Below are 16,464 nucleotides of genomic sequence, written 5' to 3'. Positions count from 1 at the left end.
TCATGTCTTCAGAAAGCCCAATTGGTAGACATGCTGCCATGTAACTTCTGGCTCTGAAATGGCTTCTGAAAACAGGGCTTAGCCCCTCACACCACTTATCACCTGTTAAGGATTTTCCCCAAAATGAACAATTGATGATTTTTTTTTTATACAGTGCAAGAACAATGGGACAATGGCTGAAACCTAAAAGCCATTGAGTTGATTGGAGGAATGTCTTTGCTCTCAAAAGATCCTGCTATCAGGCAGCCCCATGAAAAATGGGGTGGAACTGCTGGTTTAATCTGGACCGGCATCTCCTGCAAGGAGGATCATTCAAAGACTGTCTCCTTTCTAAGGTGCCCGGCACTGATCCCATGATAACATTTTATTAAAATGGCCTATTCTGATAATGCTGAATGATTGATGGAAATTTAATCATTTTGGCTCATGGTTATTAGAGCAACAGTGTGACAGCTGCTCCCTGTGCCATTAGGGGAGAACTTCATTCAGCACAGCTTAGGGAGCAGACAGATTGCATGTTTCACCCAAACAAAATTTGGCTTTAGCCTTAATTATGTGGAGGGGTTTGGGGTAGACTGTTTTGTGAATAAAGGGATTTCCAACTGGATCAACATATTGATTTCTTCATTTTCAAAGGGCAAATTAATGCTGGCCGTTCGTTAATGTGACTGCCCGGCAACGACTCCATTTGGTAAGTGTGTCCTGATGGCCGTAACAAGGTCAGCAGAAGATACCCAGATAGGCCTGGTAGCCCCCAGTAAAACCTGGCTAGTGGCTTGTATGCAGCTCAAACAAGTGCATGTCCTTTTCTCTACCTCTTAAAGCCTTAGCACCAGAGGGGGTTGGAAATTAGTGACTTTCCAAAGCAAAACATCCTCCAAAGGCAAGGCTCGGGTCCCAAACGCTGTAGCTCAGCAAGTCAGCTCCCTCTCATGCATCCACCAGTTATGCTGAGCATGGGCTTAACTTTGGCATGTGTGAGAAGTCTTGCTGACTTTGAATAAAGTTGTTAATTAAAAGTAAACAAGTACAGAAACTCCTGATGAAGTACCAGAGTACTGTTTAACATTTACGTTAAAAATCTATGTGGAATATTGTACTATGAAAAAAAGCGATGAGAAAAAACTGGAGCATGAATGAAGATGAGCATCATTTGTGAAAGTGGCACTGCCTGATATTTTTTTCTTGAGGACACCTGTCCTTCGACAGTGACAACATTTAGGAGACAGACGCACAGTTGAGGCAAAATTTGCTCATAGCAAAACCAAACCACGTTCCATTTTCACAGCTCTATTTATATGGACTTTGCAAATGGATTAAAAAATGAAAAGAAACAGATCAAAGTCTTAACCTGCCTGTCTTCAAATTACCCTGTTAAAGTCTGTAATAGACCCACAGACTCTTTCTTTCTGTCTCACCACAAAAAGGCTCTGTTTACCCTGAGTTAGCAGCCTGCTGCTTTGTAGCAATGAGAACACTATCAAGGCAGGGAAGCAAGTGTTCCAGTTACATCTCCATTTATCATAGAATTACAGAGTGGTTTGGGCTGGAAGGGACTGTAAAGATCATCTAGCCCAACACACCTGCAGTGAGCAGGAACATTTTCAACTAGATCAGTTTGCTCATAGCTTCATCCAATGTGGCCCAGAACATTTCCAGGGATGGGGCATCCACCACCTTACTGGGCAACCGCTTCTGGTGTTTTACCACCCTTATTGTAAAAAACGTCTTCCTTATATCTAATCCAAATCTACCCTCTCTTAGTTTAAAACCATTACTCCTTGTCCTATTACAACAGGCCCTGCTAAAAGGTTTGCATAATTGCTTGCAAACAGTTAGGAGATGAGGATTGTAGGAGATGAGACGTCCCTTTCTTCTGTCCTCTTCTCTGCTTTCCCATTCTCTACCCTTGCTACCGACCGGTTACAAATGCTACTCTCACTTTACTCTGTGGCCAAGCTGTTGGTTGTGATTTCCCTCCAGCAACATTTCCTCGCCTCTGCCTCACATCACTTCACCACTTAACTGGACGGCCGTCTACCAAGCCCCATGCCAGCTTGTGCACCATCAGAGCGGCACTGAAGGATCATTTGCTGCCTTTTGCTTTCTCCTTTGATTCCCAATGGTGCCAATTATGTAGCACCGGAAATTTCTTCAGAAATTTCAGAAAGGTGATGCATTGATGCTACCCAGAGCGAGGCGCAGATAACGTGCCCTGGTTTATCAGTGGGCTAATGTAACAAACAGCTACTGTAACAATCAGCACATGCAGTTTTCTGCTAAAAGTTATGTGCTCCTTTACATAATTTTGATATGAGAAACTACACTACCAACACACAGCTCCTCCGGATGGCAGCCTACCAAGGATCTCCTGATTTGGCTGGAAGGCTTGTTGAGTGGATTGTATCTTGAAAAATATTACCATTTAGAGATCTGTAAAACAAGTGTTTTCCCTGAGTACCACTTTGCAATGACTCTCCAGGGATAGGAAATCCCAGTAACTACTTTTACTGTCCAGACACTTGGGATGCAAACATTTTCAAGGAAACTTGTGTTCTTCAGTGACAGATGTGCATTCGTTCTGGTGCCTCTGCCCTTCAATTTGTCATCGCCTCCAGCAGTAGAGCTTCTACTCCAAAATGGGGGGAGGTTCAAAAAGCAAGACTTGACTATGTGTGGTTACCAGTTAATATTCTGCCTGAGGTTTCACAGCTCAAGACTGAAAAATACATAGTATTTGTTTAGAAACAAGTGAGGATGATAACTACTTGGCCAGTCCTTCTATAGTGACAAAACTGCAGCATGAGGGTCTTTTGTTTAAGCACAATAAAAATTAGGAATCCTGATGCCACAGGAGGTATGCCACAGTGACACCCTACAGGCTTAGCACATACGGCACTAGGATAGCTCTTTGCTGAGAGACAACACTGAGGTCAGGGGATGAAGCCAAAGGACAGAAAAAGAACTGGCAACTTAATGTGCTTTATTTCCTGAGCTTTCAGGCAGTCGCAACTTCACATTTTCTCTTTAAGTTCTACTTGTAAAAATAGATCTTTTCCAGCTCAGAATTGGGGGCAGAGAGTGAGGGAGAAGAATGGAAAGAGGAAGAACGTCAGTGCAGAACTAGGACTTAATTGGAGCTAAAGTGTTGCTGTGCTGGTAGTCACATAGGCACATAAACCATAAGTGTCTAGTAGAAAAGACAAGGCTGGAAAGGACTCAGCATCATCTGGTCCAACTTTCTGTTGAAGAGGCAAGGCCTCAGGTTAGGTTATTCAGGACCCTGTCAAGTATGAAAAATTTCCAGTATGGGAGAGTCCAGTATGAAATATTTCCAGTATGGGAGAGTCCACTACTCCTCTGGGCAGTTCATTTTACCCTCAAAGGTGGGTAAGGTCCCTTCTACCCATTTTACACTTGAAAAGGAAACACCGAGCACAAGCACTGCTGATACCCAATTGCTGTTGAGAACCATTACATCGGGCTGGGTTCAATCCTCTGCCCTGGCCAACACAGAAGAGTTTAGACACAGGACTACTTCTCTCCATAAGGTCATCAGGCTTCTTACTTGATAACCTTTTGGTAGGTTTTATCTCCTGCCTTTTGTTCAGGAGCCTGAGAAGTGGGGTAGAAATCCTGCCAGTTATGGGTGACACTGCCATTGACTGAGAACATCAGCCTGGGTGTTCAACACAGCACATTTTAGGCAGGATGTTGCTGGACTAGAGGAAGAAGGCCAAAAATGCTTGCAAAATACATCTTCTGTTAAAGCCCATCAGCTGGAATAACGGTGCTTTCTTTAGACACTTGGGAACACTGGGAAGGAGATGACTACTGCATATCATGAAAGGATGTGTAACTACTGCACCTGTGCAAGACCAGAGAAGGATTTTGCTTGCACTTTTGAATCTGAAGAATGAGAGTCACATTTTAGAGTAAAAGGTACCTGCATCGCTGGAAATATCCTGAATTATGGGTTTACAGTACTATGGAAACATGCTATGTATCCATTAGTCTGAACGTCCTCACAGAGAGTTTCTTTTTCTTTGCCAGGTGCCAAGCCTATTTTAAAAACATCTTCCCTGCTATGGAGTCTTCTCATTTTCCTCTGCAGTAAATTGAAAATGTCAGGCCAATAATGCTCACACCAGAGGATTTCCACCATGTTGACTTAAGGCAGGACTATCATGACTTACAAGTGGTAAAAAAGGCAAGAGAGAGAAGGTCCTTCCTCAGAACTAGATTTTATCTACATTTGTAGGAAATGAATTACCTATAAAAGCCAGGAGAAGCAGGCAGCATAAGGGAAAAACAATGGGCAAGATATTCAGCTCAGCTGTAATGGTGCGTAAACTCAAGCCATCCTCCACAGCATCATCTGGGAAAAGTGGCTTTTTTCCTGGAGTAATGGCAGACAACCGTGGCTGCACAGCAGCTTCCGTTAGCCGAGCTGTGTCTCTGTCCGATTACTGCTCAGCAGATGTCCACTCTGCCAGACTCCAACAACTGCCACCCTGTGTGGTAATCTGAGTGGAAAAGCTGATTAAACAGCCCCCGAAGACTGGACCAGAGCAGAGCATTATCGCCACTCTGCCACAGGTACCTGATTTAACAGGGTCAGGGTCTCCCACACCATCAGGGACTCAGTTAGGGACCATGCTGATGGGAACATCTTGCCGGAGGTTCTTCACCATAGGCACCAGGAGCTGAGGCTGGCATTGCATGAGCATCCTTCCTTCACCCTCCCTCCCCAGGCCAGGACAGAAAGCCTTGCTATTAATGTACGATACTACTAAAATACGTGTGCTCCTGCCACCCACACTATACCTGTGCTTTTTGGCTGTCACCAACACAAGACTCAAACCTCTCTGGCTGTCAGTTCATCACCTTGGCTGAGTGCCGAATTGCTATGAAAAAAAGATCTCAACCTTTCCTCAGCTGCCTGACGCTATGCTTCTAAAAAGGATCTCTCATTACGCACTTCTTCAAGAAAATATGGTATCATGGGGGCTATTTAAAAATCTGGCTCAGAAGAAGGAAAGAAAAAAAGAAAAACCACCTGTAACCAGCCCAGCTATCAGGCAACAGCATATCTGGGGACCAACACTGATCTGCAGCTCTAAACAATCATTATGGCTCCTTCACGTGAGAAAGACAATTTGCAAAGACTCATTCTGTAATAAAATCTGCGCACTGCTGATCCAAGGAGGAAAGCACTGGGGAGACCAGTTGATGCAGGCTGTTCTAAAAATATCAGTTTGTGCTGTCATCTGGTGAGAGTATGTCATCCTGTAATCTTGGCATCTGCAGGGACAGCAAGTTTCTGCCTAATTATTGCTGCTGAATCACATGACAAAGCATGAGGTACTAAAAAATACATCTATATAAAACACCAACAGAAGAACACCCAAACCACAGGATCAGACCACTGTCCTGGCTTCAGCTGCTGTACAATCACAACACAAACTTGTGGAGGCAATCCTGGCTTTTACAGACCTTTGTCCTGGGTTAATAAAACCCCCAAACATAAACCCAGACTAAAAAACTACCAAACCCAAAAAGCTCTACTCCCAGAACGAGTGAGCAATTCATTGTGTCAGCTCCTGCTGCCTTCACACAGCAAAAGCCACATCATCCCTGCAAGCACAGGACTGGCCTCTGCGTGCAAGGGGCTTCGAAGGGCTTCGGTGGGCCTGCACGGGAGGCAGCCCCAGTGGGGTTTGCCTCGCTTTCCCTTCTCCTCTTCCCCAGCAGCCACGAGCATGGAGTTTGGTCCTCTGCCACTGATGTGTGCTTGGTGACCGAGAAGCCTGCTCAGGGCAGGCCCTCCTTGGAGTGAAAGGAATCCCCGTTCCTCACAAAACACATTTTCTACATAGATATTTTTGTTCAAAGACCAAACTTGGCATGTGTGGTGTTCAGCTAGTCACAAAACCACCTTTCAAAACTTGCACTGGTAGAAACAACACTTAAATGTTACAAGAACCACCACTTTAACCACTAACCCATTAGAAATGGAGCAGAAGAATTTCCTGCTCTTGAATTTCCTTTAGATATTTTACAGGCAGCCAGCCCCAACTTGGGTCTGTGTAAGAAACCTGTCAGCCCCACCCCTAAAGACCTTATTTTTGATAGTAAGAGTGGCAAGTATGGTCCTGAGGCAGTCAGTGTCCTCAGGCAAGTCATCCACCAATTCTGATTTCTGCATTAAAGCTTTCATGGGCATAGGACTTCTGGTAGAAAACAAAAATCATCTTTTTTGTGGCATATTGTACAGAACTCTCTGATTCAAAACTCCATCAAAATGGAGATCTTTGACTAACTATTTTCACTTTTAAGATGGTGTTGTAAATACTAAGTCATCCTCAGACCTATTCATCTTTGGTATGAATTGTACCCAGAAACAGGTTGAACACCAATTAACAAATTGGCAAGTAGTTCAATCTGATATAGACTAATGAAATACCAACAGGCATTTTGCTAGGTTTCCTAAGATTTTTTTTAATCAGAGATGTTAATCATCAAATTGTGTGAACGTTACATGATGTTGCTATTTGCAGCACTCTACTGCTGCAGTAAGATGACATGGGACCCATATGATACTAGGGGAAAATGAGTGACTTTAACTGATCTGTCAAGTATTTTACATGTAATTTTCAAACAAGTCAACGTGACTCCAGCACAGCTCTGTTACAGAGCCCAGAGGCATCCTGCTAAATGGCACTTGAAATCTCTCTCAGATGTAGCTTAGATGAGTTTTTCAGATGGTGACACCAGCTCAAGAAGTTCCTGCCCTGCTTGTGCCAAGCCATTCTCCACCCATGCCCAACCCTGCCAGCATTGATGGCATTCTGCATGGTGCCACCATAAACTGGATCACTGAAACAATCCAGGTAAACAACTTCTTGGATGGGTTTTAATGCTGGACAAAATGTTTGCCCAAGTGGTAATTGTTCACCAGCTTCTGTCCTTCCAGGCAGTAGCAAATGTCCTGAATAGTCTCCCCTGATATTCTGTTGGGACTACTCTTTGGAAAAAACCAAGTCCTTTTGGACTTGTCAGCTGAGAAGGACCCCAGAGCAAAGTACAGAGTTGTGAGAACCCCAGACTAGGAGAAGACCCAATAGTTTCAAAATAAAAGGTATTCTAGAGACAGGTGAGGGAATAGTGATGTCTTTATTTATTGATAAACAAGCTGAAATACCTAGGTGATGATTATCTGAGTGGGCAGAGGGCATTATCCAGTGCTCTTGAGAAGCAGGTAGAGATAGAGGAACAGAGGCCCCAGGCAGTGTAAGAGGAGAAAATTATGGCTGAGTGCATAAAGCAAGAGAAAAACATACTGATTTTTTCTTTTTCTTCTTATAAGAGAAAAAACCCAAAACAAACCCAAATTCATTTATATGCCTCAATGAGAGCCCTCTGAAAGGCTGGGCATGGCCAGCCTTACAGGCACAGGCCAGCATGGTGGGATTGGGTGGGGCTCTCTCCAGAGACCACGCATGGGCTTGTGTACAGCAAATGTGCAAAGACACTAACTTGCAATGGTGGCATCTCCTGCAGGGCTTTTTTAATTCCCCAATGAAGAAATTGTAGTTGATTTTCTTCCAAAGTAAACCTCCCCCTATACCTACAGTATGTATAAATTAAATACCTATGTATTTGCCTTCTTTCTTTTCTTCCTGAAAACTTACTCCAACGTTTCTCTTATTTTTCATAGAAGACACAGCACTCACTATTCTCAGGTATGCCAATAACCTATTGTAACTGCTTCTGCCTGCCTGTAAAACACACCTGGCTGCCCTTTTGAAACGGATTTAATATGAGCAATCATCAGGCTGTTTTGCTGAAAGCATTCCCCAGTCTTCGGAGCCTGTAAGATTCATTACTGGGGTCATGAACATTGCTGAGAGAAGATTTTAATTCAGGGGTTCCCACTGCTACAGCGGAGAAAGTAACGGAGAAGAGCAGTTCAGAATGATTGCATCTGATGTCATGCAAGGAGTCCCTATCAAAATATGAGATGCTCGTAGGGAGGGATACTCTCAAACAGTGCTGCTTAACAGATGAGGAAGGGTGCATGATGAACCAGCTCAGCAGAAATCATCTGCGCTTGCACCTGATACCAGAGGCACCCCACAGCAGCCGGTCCACTTGTCAGAGAGAGGGAGAAAGGCTTCCACAGATGACTGGACAGTAATCCACTGAGGAGAGCTGTCTCGTTAATAAATCTGTCCTCTGCAATGAGACTCGGCTCACACAGATGTGTCAGTTCCTTTATTCGGAGGGAGTAGCCTGAAAAGGATCACGGCAGCTATGCTTTCTGTGACTGCCAGAGGCCGGGGTGAAGAGGCAGCAGTGAGCATCAGTGAGGAGGTGGGCTGGTGTGTCTCTGTGCTGCCTAGGCAAGTCTCCCTGCGGCGGCTTCTACCTACACATAGCAAATGAAGCTATGGAAGCAGGAGGCTGCCCTACTTGTCTGTGTCAAGCAAAACTGTCAATAACATCTATTTTTCAGGCCCCATTTGACAGATTGTACTGCTGGATGTTTCATAGCAATAAAGTTCCTAGGGCCTTTTTTTTTTACATCATGCAAAGAAGGTTTTTAAATCCAAATAGAGGAAGAGAGAACTGGTCAGAAAGCATGACTTTCTGCAAATTTTTGCATCCTGGTTCTCAAGACAATTCTCTTTTTCTCCCTTTCCTTTCCTAAATTCTCCATCACTGGAACTAAAGAAAACCCAAAATTCAGCTGTGGCCCTTGACTTGCCAAGTTGCCATCTCACACAGGGTCAGCAGGACATGGTGTCCTCTACAGTCCATCTCCACAGCCTGTCTCCTGGCCGTGCACTGCAACACTCTCACTTTGAGTGAGATGTGCAAGAACCAGAGGAAATCCTTCTACTGAAACAGAAAGGACTGTGCAAACCAACCACTCCATCAGAGCACAGCAACTTTGCAGATTGACTGAATATAGAATGCCTGAGCAGTCTTGTTCTCCCTCACAGACAGCAGATCACAGTACATGTCTCCTGAGGTCCTCCGTACACACAGGAAACAGGAAAGCATTCAGGAGGTTCACCACTGCTGCTCACCTACCACAAAGCTTCCCCTTGAACATCTAACTGTGAAACAGTGCCCAAAAACACAATTAAAGATGAAAGGGGCAAATTATGCATTGTAAAGTCAAATGACACCAACTCCTTCTTTCCATCCTTCATCTGGAAAATAAGAAAGCTGGAAGTAAGCTGCAAACTGAATGAATGCCTTGTATAACTTCACCACTGAGATACCCTACATACTATTTTGAAGTTAATAGAACACTTTCAATAATTTATAGCTAACCTTTTATCCTACTGTATTTTGATATCTACTCCCTTATACTAATAAATAAAGGAGAAAGGGCACTTTGTGTGGCACCTGTCCTATGAGTCACGAACTATGTACATGTGAGCAGGCAGAGATATGGGCAGGAGCCTGTAGAATCATAGAAGGATGACAGAAACAATGTTTACAAGTTCAGATGCCCCCAGTTGTGGAAAATAAGCAATGGAAAAGAATGGATCAATCTGGAAAAAAAGTTAATCTGAGGAGGCTAACATTTAAAAAGCATCTATGCCAGAACCCAAACCTACAGATATTCTCTTGCTGGAGTCCAAAAGAAAATTACATCTACCCCCCTCAGTGGGGAAGAAGTGCAACAATTTTTGCTTACTTAAAACATTAAACCCAGGACATTCCTGAGACCAGGATCTCACCTTTGCTATTCCAACATATAATTCCTCCATTTGCTACCTTTTTTTTTTCCCCCAAGAAGTACAATTTAAACAAACAAAGAAACAAACAACTTTGCTAGCGTTGCTCTACCACAGCAGCAGTACAACTCTGATTCTGTCTAGATCTGTCCCACACACCCAATCTGCAGTGAGTACACTGATCTTGCAAAGACACTCATCTTCCTCCCCTGCAGCAACGCTGTTGGACTGACTGCAGAGCCCCTCGCCCCATCCCTGTGTAACACAGCTTGGCTACATCTGGCATTGGCTGCAAGAAAGAATCCATCTGTTGCGACTTCAAAGAAGATGAGTTAGAGCTCTGTGATTCCTAAAACCCACAAATATTCCACCTTGGTTTGTCTGATTTGTCATTAACATTTCTCATGCCTAAATTAAGAAGGACGCTAAGCATCAGATGCATCCTGACAGTGTTGCAGTTGAACAGCTTTTATAGCTTAGCCTCGTTTCCCTCCACATCTCCACGTTTCTTGGTCGTGCCTGTTGCATACAAACACAGAGCAAGCCATCACAGGCCAAATTAATATTATTAGTGTGCACTAACTATTAAGGGTTTTGTGCAAACTCCAATAAAACTAAGGAACCAATTACTTTACCACATCTATGGGGCACTGACCTGTTTGCCCATTTTCCCTGCTCTCAAAGATCCTTCAGCCTGGCACCCAACTCTGTGATGAAGCCTGTTTAGCACCAGTGAAGTTCCCCACATTCAGACTGACAACATTCTGAGCTGAGATGAGGGAATCAAAGTTAAAATCCAGCCCATCGGCATCCATGAGTTCACTGCGGATAATGGACTCCATGTCACACTCCAGGCTCCCATTGAAAATATCCAAGTCCAAGTCACTTGGGAATTTCTCATGTCCCATGACCGGGAGGTTCACACTAGAAGAGTACAAAGAGGAGCCTGACAGCGGGTCAGAAAGTGTTTGCATAGACTGATTGACAGGTGACTGCTGATGTTTGGTGGATCCCAAGCTGCTGGAGTCACTTAAGCCTATGTTACTGATGGAATTGGACAAGGCACGGCTGCCACTAAGAGAGGAGTTGTGGGACTGGTGCTGGTGATGTGACAGGTTCTGATTGACCAGACCACCCTGGCTGGACTGTGCAGCAAACGACATCATAGGGTCGTTGCGGAGCATTATATTTCTGCGGGAATTCTGGGCAGACACAGCTGTGCTGGCTTGTGACATGAGTGGGTCAGACTGTGTCATCATGACATCGCTGTGACTAAGTGCATCAGAGGCAAGAAGATCCTGCAGCGTCTGGTTGTTGTAATGAGAAATGGAAGAGAAGGTGGCCTGCTTGTTCTCCTGAATTGTCTGCATGGGCGACTGGCGGAGGGAATTCAGGGACGATGGCCCGAACACAGCGTTGTTGAAACTACTTGATGGGGAACCCAGCCCTGAACCTTTGGAACCATAAGGAAAACTGGAGCTTCTCTGCATTATCCCTCCAGTGGGTGACTGCTGGGAGGGAGGGAGTGTTATATTGTCCAAGAGATCATCCATGAGGTTATCTGTCAGTCCATCATTCAAGTTCATTGTCCCAGCCATATCAGTCAACCTAGGCAACTCCACAGTACATGGTTTGTTTACCGATGGGGACAAGCTCGATGGACTACTGTACAGCATGGGAGAAAGTGGAGCATCGTCATCTTGAACATCATCTAGTTCAGTGCTTGCCAAAATTGGTGACAAGCGGCCGCTGATCGTACTGGCATTTGAATTTGTACGGGAGCGAAAATCTGTCCATGCATCCAGCTCGTCACTGCTGCGGGATGTGGGACTCCCTGGCCACTTGGAGAGCTGAGAAGGGCTGTCCTCACTTGTTTCCTGGGCAGTCTGCAGGGCTGCCTTTTTCTTAGCCGCCCGCCCTCTGCTCTTGGTGTACTTGTTGCTGTTGTCCATGGACACAGCACGTCTCCGGGGTGCCTTGCCACCTTTTCCACCATCTGGATTGATCATCCACCAAGAGCTTTTCCCAGTGCCTTCATTCTGCACCCTGACGAATCGGCTGTGGAGTGACAAGTTGTGCCGGATCGAATTCTGCAGGAAAGGAACAAAACAAAACATCAAGACCAGCACCCCACTTCTTTTATGACTCAAACCTCAATCATTAAACCAACATCCCATGAAAAAAGCAACATGAATGAAGGCATTGGACCCTTCTGGATATCTCCATGGACTTCTAGAGTGCTGCATACAGGAGGACTGGAGTGTGACTGTGGCATGCCAGCATGCTGCCGTAAAGCACTCCCCGAGCTTGAACTAGCTGTGCATTCCTGGTGCCCACCTCTACACCCCTAAAAGCTGCATCCTAAGGAAAAGAGTGTGACACAGCTCTATTCTTGCCAGCACAGAGCTAGATGTTTCTCCCTTGCTTTTGACTCAGGACAAACTTCTATGCTATCAGTTATCTTGCCATAAGTTCCTTGAAATAAAAACTGAAAAGGAACAGCAAAAATCTGGCTGGAGGGGTAGTCACACTCATCACAGCCTCTGCAAATGTCTTTTTAATTCTTCATGGGCACATGTGCTGTATACTTGTTATAATAATTCTTGAGTAAACTGCAAGTGCTGTTGCTCCTCTCCCACAGGCACTCTGTGATGACTAAGATATACTTTGTCTCTTGATTAGAGGCACCAGAATTACGCCCGTGCTTCAGTAGCTGGCCAGCTGTCCCCTCACTATAGTATCCTCACAGTCTTCAAAACATGATGTGACACAGTATGCAATGATATCCCTGTTCCTGTAAGCTGCTGGATACAGAGTTGTATAAAGCTGCTGTACACAGTCAGATATTCCATGCTGTACAGGATGCTACAAAATACAGTACTCTCCGAGGAGCCTGCACACAGTCTGCTCTTGCATTCTACCTGCTTGCACTAGTCAGTAACATCTACCATTCAAAAACCACATTGCCTCAAACCAATGATAATCACCTCAGAATGAGAAAGGTGAGAAAACCAGTCCACAGTACCCCTAGTAAAATGGCACCAGATTTAAACCAAAATAACTGAAAATCCCACTTCACACATCCTGCTGATCTTGTGCTTAAAATATGGATCAAAGAAAGGGAAAGCAAATAGTATTTGTTAGTGTGAATGCTTCAGTTTTGGTAAACAAACCTTTTTTCCAATGAGGAAGTAAAAAGATTTTTGGAGCTATCCCACATTCCTTTGAAAAATGCCTTGTGCTATTCCTCCAAGTTTAAAGAGCTGCAGAGCTCTTTTTTGTTAAATTTGGGCAATTACCAGCTATACCTATGAAAAGGATAAAATCACATTTGTCCTATCAACATTCTTTAAAAACACAAACAGGACCATAGCATCATCAAACTATCCAGGAAAAGTGTCCTTCATTTACAAAACACCGAAGAAATTCCAGATTTAAATGGGCAAAGAATGAATCAATCAACGAATCATTCACAAGTGCTTCAACATTTGCATCCTTAGGATAAATGGATGCTTGACATAAGTAAACTGGAGATATATTTGATGTACACAGAAACACAGCCTAGCATTTTTAAAAATAATTCTTTTCAGTACAAAATGCCTTTTTTTTCCCCACTGTTGAGTGTTGTGGTTTTTGTCAGAGTGCGAAATGCAAAACACGTCTGAAGTTCTTCTCACATGCAGACAGCAGACGTGGTTGTGATTATCACTTAATGAAAAGAGAAATCATATGGACTATGGTTCAAAACAGCAACTGTTATGTTTTAAACAATTTACACAAAGCAGCAGATCAGACTCTGCTGACATGCTCAAGAGAAGTTTGGGTCAGTGCCTCAGCTATAAACTTGTCCATTTCTGCGGTACTATCATCCCATCAGAATATGGTGGATTGAGTCACACCATAATAGCTCTTCAGTCTAAAGAAGGAAAGAGCTTTTTATTGTTTAACTGATGACATTTTAACTATATTTTGAGTCTGGCAACAGTCTGACTTCTAATAACTAGGCACCATTGCTTACTTCCTCAGGTTTCTCCCTGTAAAACTGGTTGAAGAACTGTTTTTGGTTTTGTTTCTTTTTTTTAAATAGCCTTTGTTGATATTCCAGCTTGGACTGCATCAATGCAGGTAGCTCTCACATCCATTCCCTGTAACTTTCATGGACAAACACATGTGAAAACATCTGCGTGAGGATCTCTTCTCAGAAAGAGCTGCCAGCAGGATGAGGACAATCAGAGCTAGACCACCACACTGAGCCATATAAGAACAATATAAACCATGCTGTTCCCCACCTAAAAATGCTGGGTATAAGAATTCACAGCATCGTGACTCTTGCTAATGAAAAATAAATCTTAGAAAACACAGAAAAGAAACACCCAAGGTGGCGTACACAGTGTGCCGCACACAGCTTCAGATATAAAAATATTCAGCCAAAATGCCAGCAGCTAACAGTTTTCAGCCTGTAGTATTCTCATAAAAGAGCTTATTTCTGACGGTGGTATCCATAGTATGAAACTATTTGGCCTAAAACCATGAAAAATCCTAAACTGTAAAACTGTGAGACTGAGGCACCTCTCAGGATGAGGACTCCTGCATGTGTGGATACGTATGTGCACATGTGTAATTTTCTTATTATTATATCTTTTTGCTCAGTGTTGGTTTTCCACAAGTAATAAAAGAATGTAATAATCCTTTTGCATTGAAAATTGGTGGTTATAAAAAATCCAAGCAGTTTGTTTTCCTTTACATTAAGCACTATGCCACTTACACTCCTGCTTCTGTTTTTCTTTGCTTTTCTTCTGTAGGAAGATTGTTTTCTTAAGCATAATTATGGGCCAATTTATTTTTGTGTACCCCATATCCACCCTCTGCTCAAACACTGCCTTAGAACCCACTTCTTTCACGTAGCCTCCCCCGCTAACCTCTTCAGCAACAGTATCTGAGTTTCTTGGTTTTTCCTTCTGTTGGATGCTCTGCCAAATCAAATTAAGGCTGGATCCTATTATCCGTTCACATGCAAGTTTTGCTACAGAAGCCACAGGGATTGACAACTCACATCAGTAAAGGCTGTTGCACTGTGCTACCAGGCTGCAATCTGGATGGAAATAACCTTATTTTCTACCTGTTTTCTGAGCTGTCAAAAAATATTCCTATCTGCTTAAATTATAGGAAAATATCTTGGGACAATCACTGCTCACAACCATGTGCACTACTATTATATGACCATGCAACAAACCACAAAGGAGGTGAGGAAGCAAAGAAAATACAGTTCATCATTTGAAGCCACTGCTGATGAAAATAATAGGGATATGTCTTTGAGTTATGTGGGAGATGAATTAGGCCACGATGATGGAAGCATAACACATTTTTCCATGCCAAAATGCAATGAGAAACTTTAAAAGATCTATAAAGGAACTTCCATCATCTGTCCTGGAGACCATATGTATGGGATAGATGCTAGCCAGGCTGCAGACAGCTCAGATACCACCGATGGGTACAACATATGGACTGTACATAAGCAGAGCTGAAAAGAAATATGATGAGCTCCTCCCTCTATTAGTGTTACTATTTATACTGGTCTTGAAGAATGCCATTCGCTCTGCTAAGAGCCAGAAGACTGAGGTTCCTGCAGATAACATCAAGAGCATCATATACTGCCCTGAGGCCAAACAGCTGGGTCCCAGTCCCCTTCAAAAGTGGTCCTGCAGGGAAGAGGGACTGTCCATGGAGACAAGGAAGTTGCAGGGCGAAGGAACACACATGAGGTAGAGCGAAACTGGTGCGAGCAGAGGGTGGTGCAGTGCCACAGGCAAGTGGGGCTCCTGTCCTACCTTGGCTTAGGCTGATCTCAGCTTTAATAAATGTTGATCCACTGCACCGCATTTTATTCAGTTAATACTCCTCAAGGGATTCAGCCACATTTTGCTACCAAAAACCCCCCCAGAGACACATGTCCTACCATGTGTCTCTCTCGATATTTTGGTAAGACTACAAATGGGTAAGCTGACAGAGAGGACACTCAAAACATTTCCAAAGTGCTGTATCCTTCATTTGATACAAACAACTGAACCAGTCTCCCAGGGAGGCTGGGACTGCATGTTATTTCAACACTCAGACCCGGTCAGGCAACAGCAGCAAATGCTTGAGCCTTTAAAATGGAGAAAATTCCCCCTCTCTGTGCCTGTTCCAGCCTCTTCCAAGCCATGTTTACCTTGTGGAGTCCATCCACTAACTCAGACACCAGCTGCAAGTGCTTCCACTGCAGTACAGAGTCCTTTTTGTCTGGAAGCAACATGTGGTATCAATTTATCATCCTCAACAACGCAACAAGGAATCTACTCACTTTAAAAATAAAATGAGAGTTGTGTAACTTGACTCTTAGAAGTCCCCGCCCTTTTTTTTTTTTTTTTGTATAAAAAAAGCCAACTAAAGACTAGCAAGATGAGGTGCAGCTGGTGGCTGCTGAGTCCAAGTTACACACTGGTCTGTTTTTCTTTCAGTGTTTTGTAGTTAGTGGCAAATTTGTTATTTCAGATATGGGCTCCTAAACTGTAAATTTAGGGTTACAAATCAAAAGCAGTTCTTTAACAAGTGGGATACTAGGACATGGTGGGAGAAAAACGAACACTATTTGCAGATCCATAAATGCTAATAATGCTCACTTGGGAGAATCAGACTTTATTTTATACTGTATTAACATATTTAGTGTTTT

General features: G+C 43.6%; 1 protein-coding gene across 1 annotated transcript in view; it reads right to left on the bottom strand.

Annotated features, from left to right (window-relative positions):
* Positions 1-16,464, bottom strand: part of FOXO3 (forkhead box O3) — an 89,164-nt gene that overhangs the window by 4,937 nt on the left and 67,763 nt on the right. Inside the window, exon 2 of the mRNA XM_027634279.1 lies at positions 10,411-11,845. Within this exon, the coding sequence (XP_027490080.1) occupies positions 10,445-11,845 (1,401 nt within the window). The 3' untranslated portion in view covers positions 10,411-10,444. The remainder of the gene's footprint in view (positions 1-10,410; positions 11,846-16,464) is intronic.

This window comes from Corapipo altera, unplaced genomic scaffold, assembly GCF_003945725.1.
Source record: "Corapipo altera isolate COAL_440 unplaced genomic scaffold, ASM394572v1 2b, whole genome shotgun sequence".
Taxonomy (NCBI): Eukaryota; Metazoa; Chordata; class Aves; order Passeriformes; family Pipridae; genus Corapipo; species Corapipo altera.
The sequence above is the reverse complement of the archived record's forward strand: the minus strand, read 5'-3'. Positions and strand labels throughout refer to the sequence as shown.